Below are 14121 nucleotides of genomic sequence, written 5' to 3' on the forward strand. Positions count from 1 at the left end.
TTAAGTCATCCACTGAGTCAATATGATTAGAACTCAAAAATTTAAAAAAAAGTGAAATCACTCTGATGGGATTGTACTGCAGCACCCCCTCTCCAATAGCCACTGGATCATTGAGGAACAGAAATGCAGGCAGTTTAGGGAAAAATGCAGAATCAACAGTGTTATTGTAGTTGAGGACATCAACTTCTCCAACATAGACTGGGACCTCCTTAGTGTAAGGTATTAATAAGGAACAGAATTTGTTAGATGCATCCAAGAGGGTTTTCTAAATCAGTATGCAGATGGTTGTAATAGAGAAGAGGCAATACTGGACCTGCTATTGGATAGTGCACTTTCCCAGGTGACTGACATTTCAATGGAGAATATTTATGAAACACAAGTCCTTAAGTTTTAAGATAGATATAAATAAGGGAGGAGAGAACTACTTTGTGGCAGGGTAGACTATGAAAGTAATAGGCAGGAGCTGGGGACAGTTAATTGGGAATAGCTAATTTTGGGCTAGGCACACTTGACTTGTGGACAGTGTTTAAATGCCAACTGCAGAGTGTACAGGACAGATGTATTCCAGTAAGTAGGCAGACAGAATATAGATAGGTAGATAGAAACCTGAAAAGCAGGACCACCGGAGTAGTAATCTCAAGTGCTGGCGTGTGCCATGTGCCGGTGAAGGTAACAATAGGATGATTTAACAGATGAATGCATGGCTGAAGAATTGGTGTAGGAGGTAGGGTTTCTGATTTCTGGATCATTGGGATCTTTTCTGGGGAAGGTATATCCTATACAAAAAGAATGGGCAGGTTTGCTGGAGCTGTGGTTTAAAATAATCTGGCATGAGGATGGGAACCAGAATGATGGGGCCCTAGAATACAAAAGCAAAGATGTGATGCTGAGGCTTTATAAGGCACTGGTGAGGCCCCACCTTGAGTAATGTGAATAGTTTTGTGCCCCTCATCTTGGAAGAGATGTACTGGCATTGGAGAGGATCCAGGGGAGGTTCACAAGGATGATTCCAGGAATGAAAAGGTTATCATACAAGAAACTTTTGATGGCTCTGGGTCTGTACTCACTGGAATTCAGAAGGATGGGGGGATCTTATTGAAACCTCTCAAATGTTGAAAGGCCTAGACAGAGTAGGTGTGGAAAGGATGTTTCCCATGGTGGGAGAGTCGAGGACAAGATGGCATAGCCTCAGGATAGAGGGGCACCCTTTCAAAACATATGTGGAGAAATTCCTTTAGCCAAGGTTGGTAGATTTATGGAATTTATTGCCATATGCAGCTGTGGAGATCAGGCCATTGTGTGTATTTAAGGCAGAGATTGATAGGTTTTTGATTGGACATGGGATCAAAGGTTATGGGGAGAATGCCAGGAAGTGGGGTTGAGGAGGAGAAGAAAAAAGATCAGCCACGATTGAATGGCAGAGCAGACTCTGGGCAAGGTGGCCTAATTCTGCTCCTATGTCTTATGACACAGGATAGGACAGTTGGTATACAAGTAGACGCAGTGTGTAGTGAGACTGGGGAAGGACAGGCAGATGATAGGGTAAAACTGCAGTGTAAACTTGTCACTGGGATGAGCTGAAGTGTAATACGGGGACAAAATCGAAAAGGGCAATAAATATAGGACTGAATATGTTCTATTCGAATGCATGCAGTGTATGGAATAAGGTAGATGATTTTGTAGTGGAATTGGAGATTGCCAGGTACGATGTTATGAGCATCACAGAGTCGTGGCTGAAATAAGATTATAGTTGGGAACTCGATATCCAAGGATAGACTGTGTATTGAAAAAGGACAGGCGTGATGGCAGAGGGAGTGGGGTAGCTCTGTTGGTTAAAAAAAAAAAATGAAATCAAATTCATAGAAAGAGGTGACATAGGATTGAAAGATGTAGAATCCTTGTGGGTACAGGTAAGAAACTGCAAAAGTAAAAAGACCCTGATGGGAGTTGTATACAGGCCTCCAAATAGTTACCAGGATGTGGGATACAAATTACAGCTTGGAGATAGCAAATACTTGTTTTTTTTTAAAAAAAAAGTAAAGTTACAGTGGTCGTGGGGGAATTTCAATATACAAGTTGTTTGGGAAGAACAAGTTGGTGCTGGATCAAAAGAACAGGGATTTGTAGAAGCCTTTGAGATGGATTTTGAGAACAACTTGTGTTTGAGCCCACTTGGGAAAGGCAATTATCGAATGGGTATTGTATAATGAACCAGCTTTGATTAGGGGCAGAATTTGTTTGGGGTGTCCAGGAAGGATTCCTGACACAATATATAGACAGGCTAGCTAGAGGAGAGGCCATACTGGATCTGGAACTAGGCAGTAAACCAGGTCAGGTGTCAGATCTCTAGCTGGGTAGACATTTCAGAGACAGTGGCAACTATTTCCTGACCTTCACTATTGCCTTGCAGGGGGATAGGAGCAGACAGTATTTAATTGGGGGAGGGGATCTATGATGCTATTAGGCAGGAACTTGGGAGCATAAATTGGGAATGGACGTGCTCAGGGAAAATGCACAACAGAATTATGGAGATTCTTTAGGGAGCACTTGCATGATGTTCTGGATAGATTTAGCCCATTGAGGTGGTGAAAGACCATATTTAACAAGAGATGTGGAGTATATAGTCAAGAGGAAGAAAGAAGTTGACTTATGATTTAGGAAGCCAGGGTCATACAGAGCTCTGGACTGTCACAAGATAACGAGGAAGAAGCTGATGAATGTGGAGGTGTGTGAGGTTCACTGTGCTTCAGGAGCCTGCTCCTGGTAGAGTTGGGCTGAAGGTTCCTGTCCCTCCTTCCCAATGGTAGCAACAAGAAGAGAGCATAGCCTGGATGGTGGGGGTCCTTGATGATGGATGCTGCCTTCTTGTTCTGGGACCCCTGCTCTTTGTGAAAGGGTGGGTTAAATACACGAATGTTGGTGGAGTTGTAGAAAATGGAGAAGATTGCTGTTGGTTACAACTGGGCTTTGACAGGATGCAGAGCTGGGTTGAGAAGTGGCAAATGGAGTTCAACCCAGAAAAGTATGAAGTCATTCTCTTTAGGAGGTTAAATTTGAAGACAGGCTGAACACAGGGTTAATGGCTGGGTTTTTAGCTGTGTGGAAGAACAGAAGGATCTTGGGGTTTACATCTAGAGATCCCTTAAAATAGTTGTGTAAGTATATGGGGTTTTTGATAGGGGAGGCATTTAATGTGTTGGACTTCATTAGCTGGGGGATTAAGTTCAAAGGCTGTGAGGTAATGTTGTAGCTCTGTAAAATTCTGGTTAGACCACCCTTGGAATATTGTGTTCAGTATGCCCACCTCATTGTAGGAAGGATGTGGAAGCTTTACAAACTGTGCACTAGAGATTTAGAAGGATGTTACTTGGATTGGAGATCATATCTTGTGAGGATAGTTTGAGTGAGTACTTTGGAATAAAGGAGGATGAGAGGTGACGACAGAGATGTACAAGATGCTAAGAGGCATAGATAGTGTGATTCCCCCCCCCCGTGAAAATGGCTAATATGAGGGAGCATAATTTTAAGATGATTTGAGGAAAGTATAGGGGCAGATGTCAGAGATAAGTATTTTTACAGTGTGGTGGGTGTGTGGAACATCCTGCCGGGGTGGTGGTCAAAGCAGATGCATTAGGGCATTTAAGAAATTCTTGGATAAGTACATGCGTGATAGAAAATTGAGGGCTATGTAGGAAGGAAGGGTTAGATTGATATTAGAGTAGGTTGAAAGATCGGCACATCACCTTGGGCAAAGGGCCTATATTGTGCTTCTATGCTCTAGGTTCTACTGTATTGATATCCATTTGCCACTTCTTAGCCCATCTCGCTAACTGACCAATGTTCTCCCTGTAATTTACAATAACCTTCACTATCAATAACACCTCCTAATTTTGTGTCATCTGCAAATATACTGATCAAGCCTTATGGATTCACATGCAAATCATCGATATAAATAACAACTAACAAAGGCCCCCACACCAATCCTTGCAACACCTCCGTAGTCACCATCCTCCATTCTGAGATATCATTGTCAACCACCACTCTCTGCTTCCTACCTCTGAGCCAATTTTCAATTCAGCCAACTAGCTCTCCCTGAATTCTGTGATAGCTAACATTCCAGACCAGTGTGCCATGTATGGGCCTAATCAAAGGCCTCACTAATGTTCAAATAGACAACACCCATTGTCCTATCCTCGTCTAGCCTTTTGGATATTTATTCAAAAAATTCTAAAAGATTTCTCAAACACGACTTCCTACAAACAAAGCCATCTTAACTTTTGCTCATCAGATTCTGTCTATCTAAATGTTGGCTGATCATGACGCACAGAATCCCCTCTAGATCCTTCCCTAGTCAGCCTGACTAGCCTGTTGTTTCCCAGCTTAACCTTGCTGCACTTCTTGAGCACCAGAATGACAATAGCCACTAAGATGTTATTTCCCAAGGAGAAAGACATGGTACTTGAAAAATTCAGGGAAAAGGATGGTGAGATTCTAAATCATCTAAGAATTAAGAAGGAAAAGATGTTAGCTATCTTGGAACATGTAAAAGTGTTCCAGAGCCTAATGAGATATACCCGAGGCTGCTGTGGAAGGAGAGGATAAAAATTGGAGGGACCAGATAGATTCTTACATCTTTGCTGGCCATAAATGTTGCAGATAGCTGGAGGATAGCATGAAGTGGAGTAGGGATAAGCCAGTAATTAAAAAAAGCACAAAAATTTCTAAGAAGAAAAATTCTATGGGACAGGATTGGAAAGGCAGGATTGGATTAAGGATGGTCATTACAGCTTTGTTCATGGTAGATCCTATCTCTGATTTCTTTTAAAAGTAGTAGTTAAGTATAAGGTACTCCTGATTAAGGCATTTCAGGTAATGGAAATTCACTGTAATAGAATTCAGAACTCATGACCAAAATTTTTTTTGGGATATTGAATAAAAATTCACTCCCTTAGAATTTACGCAAGAAGAAATTACCAGACTGCAATGTGAAAGAAGCAACACATTTGTCAATTTTTGTCAAAATTCATGTTATAGAAAATTGTAATATGGACAGTTTTCTAGGAACGTATATCTTCTGCCACGTGTGCTGCTAATTTTTGAGGTCAGTGTTGTAGATGCTGTCTACAAGTACTCTAATTAAAGTCCTTTTACAAAATCCTGTGTGCTCAACTGATCCAAAATGTTAGGAGCTATGAGATCCAAGACACTTGAAGAAACAGTGGTGGTGGTGTTTGAATGGTACGTTGTGACCAGCTGTATACCATGAATAATGGTGCTGAGACCATTGATGTTTGTGATTTGCATCGATTACTTAGATCTGAATGTAAGAGATATTAGCAAGTTTTGATTTGATAATCAGACATTGATGGTCAAATAAGGATTGGGTATACATTTTGAATAGTAGGAATCTGCAGAGTATTGATGAACAGAGGGACTTTAGAGTACAATTTTGTAAATTCCTGAAAATGCCATCACTAGTGGATAAAGTGGTATAGGCAGCACATGGGATACTTGCCTTCATCAGCATAGATGAGGGAATCAGAAAATTAGTTTTTTTTCATAATTTATATTATGCTAAAGATGGGCATTTTGATGACTGTCTGAACTGAGAGAATGGCAACAATTGATCAGACCCTAAATAGCGCTGATTCGTTACAATGCAGTTATTCAATTCTTTATTGAAATTTTTTTAAAATTCTAAAAAAAACACAACTTCAAGAGCAACCACCATCACAGTAAATGTTCAATCAGCCAATGAGAGTGCTTTACATTCACTTTGAGCCACTCATAGCCAATCACGTGTTAGTTCATGCTGTACCTCCCCTGCATGTGTAAAGGTTCTTGCTCCCTCAACAGTTTTCACCCATAACGTCTGGAAAATGGCCTGCAACTTCCAGTGGGGGTAGTACATCCAAGATGTCTAGGAAAAGCATTGGCATGGATATAAAACTGCAAGTGATAAGGCGTGAGCATGTTACTGATGGTGATGTTGAAGTTACTGCATTCTGATCGTGAGAGTCTTAATAACGAAGAGCTTTGAGAATTGGCAGAACAATGCATCCTGGTGAATCTGAGTACACGGATGGAGAAGAGGAAACATCAGTAAGAAACCTCACCACTATTCAAATTCCTCAGCACTAGCACCACCATGATCACACAAATCATGGATCAGTTCATGGATAATGACCCTGACTGGGAGCGAAGCAACAAGGCAAAGAGGTGTTCTTGACATGATTTTCTCAGACATCCCACCCTGCAAAAACTCATTTCAGGGAGGTAGCACCGCCCCCCCCCCCCGCAACACCATATCCCACCCCACCCCCGTGACCTCCAAGGGTGTATGTAATACTTTGTTTAGTGATTTTTGTCTAATCTGTAAACCAAGTTGGGTTTATGCAAAATGTGACATTAAAATATGTGCTTATATTATCATGTTTATTCTATTACAACTTTAAGCAAGTCTGCGGGGAGTTTGGCCTCATCATGTAGGACATCAATAGCGTAGCTCCTTAGCAGCCAGCCAGCTAGTTTAAATAACGTTAGCTATGCTGTAATGACACCTGTTAAACTCACCTCAACATGTCTTTTACATTTTAACCCACCACGGGCAATAGAAAAGTCGCTGTTGCAAACAGTGCAGCGAGCAACACTGTCATTATTTTTGAGGTCGACTGTAAAGCCCACTCACAGAGAAAACTGATAGGTCTACTTAGCAGGGGTCCCCAACATTTTTTGCACCACAGACCAGTTTAATATTGACAATATTCTTGTGGACCAGCCGACCGGGGGCAGGGGTGGGGGGTGGTGTTAATCACGACTGGAATATAGGTGATAAGTCAATAGCATCATAACATTTTAAGTAACATTTGGATATTAAACACACAGTGCATATTTTCCCCGTATGAACATATAAAATCATTGCAACACACCAATATCGCTGAATCAGTGCGAGCCCTGGGCTTGTTTTCCTGCAACAAGACGGTCCCATCGAGGAGTGAGGGGAGACAGCGGATACTCGAAGGGGGTTCCTTATGTCCAGTCTATTCCACAATTTAGTTTTCGTTGCATTCATTGCAGAAAACTCCGCTTTGCAGCGATATGATGTTGGAAATGAAAGCAATGTTTTCAGTGCTTTCATGGCTATCTCAGGATATTTAGCCTTGACTTTGATCCAGAATGCCGGCAGAGATGTTATGTCAAACATACTTTTCAGCCCACCGTCATTTACAAGCTCGAGGAGTTGATCTTTTTCCTGCGCTGACATGGATGACGTGTGGGTAATGACCTCGCGTGCGTTCAAGTTCAACAGTGCGTGACAGGGAATGAGGAAAGGTGCAAATGACTCATCGTTTCATATTGCCAAATCATATTGTTTCCTCACAGCCCAGTGGTTGGGGACCACTCTTAGCATGAAGAGAGACCAATCAGGATGCTCGCTCTCCCTCTCCCTCTCCCTCTCAAAAAAAATCTATTTCCGGGATATTGTATATAATTTCCGGGCGTCAGGGAGCCGCTATCGATATGCGGGAAACTCCCGGATCTTCCGGGAGAGGTGGGATGTCTGTTTTCTGCTACCAAGAACTGCTTCATGAGAGGAAACTTAAGAAAAGATGGTCAAATCTTGATGCCTACTTGAAGAAGCCAAAGTTAGAGGAGGACCCACAGCCTGGTCCCTCCTCTGAGATGTAACCACCACCCACTTCCCTCCACTGCTGCTGCGATGTGCTTGCTGCTCCAATGATGTACAGATTAGGCCTATTTGCATGTTTGTCAATCCTCGAATTACTGTGTAAACATAAAATAATATGTCTCAGGTTTGATTTTTTTAAAATCAGGCATACATGTCCATTTACATAATGTTATAATGACCCTGCATAATACTCCACCTCAGAGGAACACATCCTCAGTGTTAAGCAGGGTCTAATGTACAAGGCTTTTTGTAGTTGATAGTTGTCCAAATATTGTTGTACTACAAATACTGAATAACTTGTCACCATTCAAAGTATGTAGTAATTGCTCATTATGTAAACCTATATAGATACATTGAAGCATTTATTGATTTATTTTGCAGATTGTTAAAAATTTGTGGATTTGGATGATTAGCTGTTTTCTGGCTGAGTTGTTTTTTTTAAATTGTGTGATAATGTCTGAAAACTTAATTTTTCATTCTTCCCTCCTCTAGTTGATCAAAAGGACAAAGAGAAAAGGTTAAGCCCCTCTGTTGTCCTTGAGAATTTGAGACAAACTTTGACAGATTACCAGAGCAAGCTGAAGGACTCCTCTAATGAGGTAACACTTGCATTGTTTTGGTACTTACGATAGAGCTCTTGGTCTGCAGCAGTATATGTGCTGTCCACTTATTACAAAGGTCATGGAAAATTGCAGTCCAGCGTTGACAGCTTTGAAGATACCTCTGGTGTATGAGGAAACAATATAAAATGCAACCAGAATGCAGTGCAAGAAGGGCATACCATATTTTAGTGCCACATGATCATTTCAGACTACCTTCTATAAACTTGTTAAATGTTGTACTCCTGCTTTTGCATGACAAAGAGCAAAGATTTTTTTGATCTTGCTTGCATATTTACTGATTTGCCTGTGCAGTGACAAGCAGACCACCAGAGAAGTTGTATTCTCCAGAAATGACACTTAATACAAAATTAGCATTAACCTGTTCACCTCTGAAGAAACTGTGGATCAAACAAAACATTGCAGTGTTTTCTATCTGTAACTGTTCTGCAAAGTAGAATTAAGATGATTTTCCTACATTTCAAAGGGCATTGAATATGATGGAAATACTTTGAGCAGCTTCTTAAAAACCTTTTTCATGCCTCTGTATTAGGAATGTGCAGTTGTGTTATAAATATTTTACAAAAAATCTGTTGAGGCTGAAATAAGGGAGTGAAAATGTAACAAGGAACATGATGAATTGTTACTTAGATAAATGTCACATGATCCCCAGCAGTACAGAGGGACTGATGTAGCAAGATCTGGCTCCAAAAGATTCTTAGTTGTGAAACTGTGCCAGATGTAACAGAGTGGAGCCAGGGAGGGCTGCTCTCGTGAAATCAAAGAGGAATACTGTGACAGAAAGAAGAATGAACTGTCAGGAAAAATAAATTGCAAGCTGTGGACTCTTAACTCAGAACCTGCCTTGGGACATACAAGTATGGTGACATGTGACTGACCCTACAGTTGTCACAGTGTGCCGAAGGCTGATTCACAGCCGTACAAGGATTTGGAGGATACTGCCTGTCAGCTACTATTGTGGTAGACATTTCAAATTGTGATTTTCTGCATTCCTACTAGGGCTCTTTTTAGCTTTCAATGATTCTGTGAAATTATGGATTTTGGATTGGTGGTCATTTAACACCCATACTTAATGTTCTTTCCAATTGTAGTCCAGTGGTCCCTAACCTCCGGGCCGCGGACTGATACATTGCTGCGAAGAATGCAGCGGTGGCCGGAACACACCCAGCACATCTTTAAGAAAAAAGCCAAAATAAACAAGCTAATTAATTAGGTGCTGCCCGGCAAGTAAATGTTGGCGCAGATCAGAGATGACGCAATCGGCACCTAATTAATTAGCTTGTTTATTTCGTTTTTTTTTTAAAGATGTGCTGGGTGTGTTCCGGCCACCGCTGCACCCCTGCATGCTTCTCGGCAATGTATCGATCTGTGGCCTGGAGGGTGGGCACCACTGTTGTAGTCAATTTAGTCAGCTGGACCAATTTTAAATTCAACCATATTTCTTTGAGTGCTTACTTTATTGTCAATATCGTACTCTCATCATAACACAATTCTAGCCAAATTTTATCTTGTTAAATTATAATGAAATGTCTGTCAGTCAAAGCCTTGCATGCTTTTTGCAAATGCATTGGTGGAGGACATCAGAAAGACAAGTCTATTGTTGAGCAATAACAGCAATTGGAGTGATTCATAGCTATTGTTGCACAGCTTTTTGACACAATTCCAACGTAATCAGCAGGATAGGAAGCTCACAGGCAGGAATTATACTTATTCCGAAGAGGGAGCAGCAATTAATCATAGAAATATAGGTTAGCAATCCATGCACATTAAACCCCTTAAACAAGTGTTATGCTGTGGATGTTTCTTGGCTTTTTTAAGACTTTACAGTAGATGTCTTTTTGATTCCATCCATGAGCATGGCATGTTAACAAGTTGTGGTTTTCTGCACCTTTGGCTCTCATGATAGTCATGTTAATTCTCAGATAATTCTCCACTTTGTGATGGTCAAAACAATGGGTTGTGTCATCCGACCTGTGAATTGACAGATCAGTGTTTATTCTATTTTCCAAATTAAAGATAGCTGTATTGGTGGACTCCAATGCAAATCAGTAAACAGTGCACGATCTGATGGCTGGTACTAGAGAGATACATGAATATGTAGGGAATGAGAGCCGGGAAGAATATGGGTCATGTACGAGCAGAAAAGATTTAGTTTAATTAAACATCTTTGTGTGGTGAAGGCATTGTGGCCCTGTTCCTGTGCTGTACTGTTCTGTGTTCTTTATAAGCTTACAGAATGCTGGAGAAACTCAGCAGGTCAGGCAGCATCTATGGCAGGAAATGGACAATGTTCTGGATCAAGACCCTTCATCAGGACTGGAAAGTAGTGTGGTAGGGGGTGACTATTAGAAAAAGATTGCGGATGGGGTGGAGCAAGAGCTGGTGGGTGATAGGTGAATCCATTTGAGGGTGGGGAGATAAGTAGGTGGGGGAGGGCAGAGTGAGAATGATGCAAGAAGCTGGGAGGTGGAAGTGATCGGGGCTGAAGGTGATGGAAACTGAGAGGAGAGGTCAGTGGATTGGAATGAAGGGAAGGAGGTAAGAAGCAGGAAGGAATGTGTGGATGATGGGCTGATAGAGAAGGTGGTTAGGGGAAATAGTGAAAGGGCTGGTGGGAAGTGAAAACAAAGGAGATACAGAGGGGAGTGGTTACTGTAAGTTAGAGAAATCCATGTTCATGCTGTAAAGCTTGGAAACTACCAAGGCTGAATATGAGGAATGATTCCTCTAATCTGCAACTACTCTCAACTTGGCAGCAGAGGAAGATTTCATCAGACATGGCAGTGTGGGAATGGGAAATGGAATTAAAGTGGCTGGCCATTGGAAGATCCTGACTATTACAGTGGACAGAACAATGGTGCTTGTTAATAGGCTATCCCAATTTGCCTCAGGTCTCACTGATATAGAAGAGGCTTCACTAGATGCACTGGATGCAATAAATGAGACCAATGGATTCACTGGAAAAGAACAATCTCACCTGGAAGGGCTATTTATGGCTCTAAATAGTCCCTCACTAAATGGTGGTGGGGGAGGACCAGGAGAAGTGGACCATGCAGCTGCACGGATAAGTGCCTGGAGTGCGACTAGTGGGGTGGAATGAGTCGATAAGGGGGTCATAGAGAGACTAATATCTGCAGAAAGCAGGGAAGGGAAGGTGTGCCTGGTCATGGGATTGTGTTAGAGATAGAACATAGAACAGTACAGCACAGTACAGGCCCTTTGGCCCACAATGTTGTGCCGACCCTTAAACCTTGCCTCCCATATAACCCCCCACCTTAAATTCCTCCATATACCTGTCTAGTAGTCTCTTAAATTTCACTCGTATATCTGCTTCCACCAGTGATTCAGGCAGTGCATTCCACGCACCAACCACTTTGAGTAAAAAACCTTCCTCTAACATCCCCCTTGAACTTCCCACCCCTTACCTTAAAGCCATGTCCTCTTGTACTGAGCAGTGGTGCCCTGGGGAAGAGGCGCTGGCTGTCCACTCTTATCTATTCCTCTTAATATCTTGTACACCTCTATCTTGTCTCCTCTCATCCTCCTTCTTTCCAAAGAGTAAAGCCCTAGCTCCCTTAATCTCTGATCATAATGCATACTCTCTAAACCAGGCAGCATCCTGGTAAATCTCCTCTGTACTCTTTCCAAAGCTTCCACATCCTTCCTATAGTGAGGTGACCAGAACTGGACATAGTACTCCAAGTGTGGTCTAACCAGAGTTTTATAGAGTTGCATCATTACCCCACAACTCTTAAACTCTATCCCTCGACTTATGAAAGCTAACACCCCATAAGCTTTCTTAAATACCCTATCTACCTGTGAGGCAACTTTCAGGGATCTGTGGACATATACCCCCAGATCCCTCTGCTCCTCCACACTACCAAGTATCCTGCCATTTACTTTGTACTCTGCCTTGGAGTTTGACCTTCCAAAGTGTATCACCTCACACCTCTCCAGGTTGAACTCCATCTGCCACTTCTTAGCCCACTTCTGCATTCTATCAGTGTCTCTCTGCAACCTTCGACAATCCTCTACACTATCCACAACACCACCAACCTTTGTGTCATCTGCAAACTTGCCAATCCCCCCCTTCTACCCCCACATCCAGGTCGTTAATAAAAATCATGAAAAGTAATGGTCCCAGAACCGATTCTTGTGGGACACCACTTGTCACAACCCTCCAATCCAAATGTACTCCCTCCACCACAACCCTCTGCCTTCTGCAGGCAAGCCAATTCTGAATCCACCTGGCCAAACTTCCCTGGATCCCATGCCTTCTGACTTTCTGAATAAGCCTACCGTGTGGAGCCTTGTTAAATGCCTTACTAAAATCCATGTAGATCACATCCACTGCTCTGCCCTCATCTATATGCCTGGTCACCTCCTCAAGGAACTCTATCAGGCTTGTTAGACACGATCTGCCCTTCACAAAGCCATACTGACTGTCCCTGATCAGACCATGATTCTCGAAATGCCCATAGATCCTATCTCTAAGAATCTTTTCCAACAGCTTTCCCACCACAGATGTTAAGAATCACTGGTCTATAATTACCAGACTATCCCTGCTACCTTAACATTTGCCTTCCTCCAATCCCCCGGTACCATTCCCGTGGACAACGAGGACATAAAGATCCAAGCCAGAGGCTCAGCAATCTCTTCCCTCGCCTCGTGGAGCAGCCTGGGGAATATTCCGTCAGGTCCCGGGGACTAATCCGTCCCAATGTATTTTAACAACTCCGACACCTCCTCTCCCTTAATATCAACATGCTCCAGAACATCAACCTCATTCATATTGTCCTCACCATCATCAAATTTCCCCTCATTGGTGAATACCAAAGAGAAGTATTCATTGAGGATCTCGCTCTCTTCCACAGCCTCCAGGCACATCTTCCCACCTTTATCTCTAATCGGTCCTACCTTCACTCCTGTCATCCTTTTGTTCTTCACATAATTGAAAAATGCCTTGGAATTTTCCTTTACCCTACTCGCCAAGGCCTTCTCATGCCCCCTTCTTGCTCTCCTCAGCCCCTTCTTAAGCTCCTTTCTTGCTATCCTATATTCCTCAATAGACCCACCTGATCCTTGCTTCCTAAACCTCATGTATGCTGCCTTCTTCCACCTGAATAGATTTTCCACCTCACTTGTCACCCATGGTTTCCTGACCCTACCGTTCTTTATCTTCCTCACCGGGACAAATTTATCCCTAACATCCTGCAAGAGATCCGTAAACATCGACCACATGTCCATAGTGCATTTCCCTGCAAAAACATCATCCCAATTTACATCCGCAAGTTCTAGCCTTATAGATGATGAAAGTTGCTGATAATGATGTGTTGCATGCAGCGGCTAATGGAGTAGGAACTATGAACAAGAAGCGTCGCCTAGGAAGGTAGAATTTGAAGGCAGAATATAGGGTTAATGGTAGGATTATTAGCAGTTGGAGCAACAGAAGAATCTTGGGTCCACATCTATAGATCCCTCAAAGTTTCCACACAAACTGATAACGTTGTTAAGAATGCATGTAGTGTGTTGGATTTCATTAATCAGGGGATTGAATTCAAGAGCCACAAGGTGGTCTTAAAGATTAGTGTTACTTTTCACATATACATCGAAACAAACAGTGAAATGCATCGTTTGCGTCAAATTAAATCAGTGAGAATTGTGCTGGGCAGCCCTCAAGTGTTGCCATATTTCTAGTGCCAACATGGCATGCCCACAACTCACTAACCCTAACCATACATCTGTGGTTTCTGCTCTGTAAACCATAGTTAGACTGTACTAGTATTGTGTTCATTTTTGGAAATCTCATTA

General features: G+C 42.3%; 1 protein-coding gene across 3 annotated transcripts in view; it reads left to right on the plus strand.

The window, feature by feature from the left end:
- Positions 1 to 14121, plus strand: part of LOC134346982 (coiled-coil domain-containing protein 171-like) — a 474163-nt gene that overhangs the window by 101831 nt on the left and 358211 nt on the right. For all 3 annotated transcript variants that reach the window (XM_063048911.1, XM_063048912.1, XM_063048913.1), the window contains exon 11: positions 8183 to 8289. In XM_063048911.1, the coding sequence (XP_062904981.1) occupies positions 8183 to 8289 (107 nt within the window). The remainder of the gene's footprint in view (positions 1 to 8182; positions 8290 to 14121) is intronic.

The sequence above is a fragment of the Mobula hypostoma genome, chromosome 5 (genome assembly GCF_963921235.1).
Source record: "Mobula hypostoma chromosome 5, sMobHyp1.1, whole genome shotgun sequence".
In the NCBI taxonomy this organism is placed as follows: Eukaryota; Metazoa; Chordata; class Chondrichthyes; order Myliobatiformes; family Myliobatidae; genus Mobula; species Mobula hypostoma.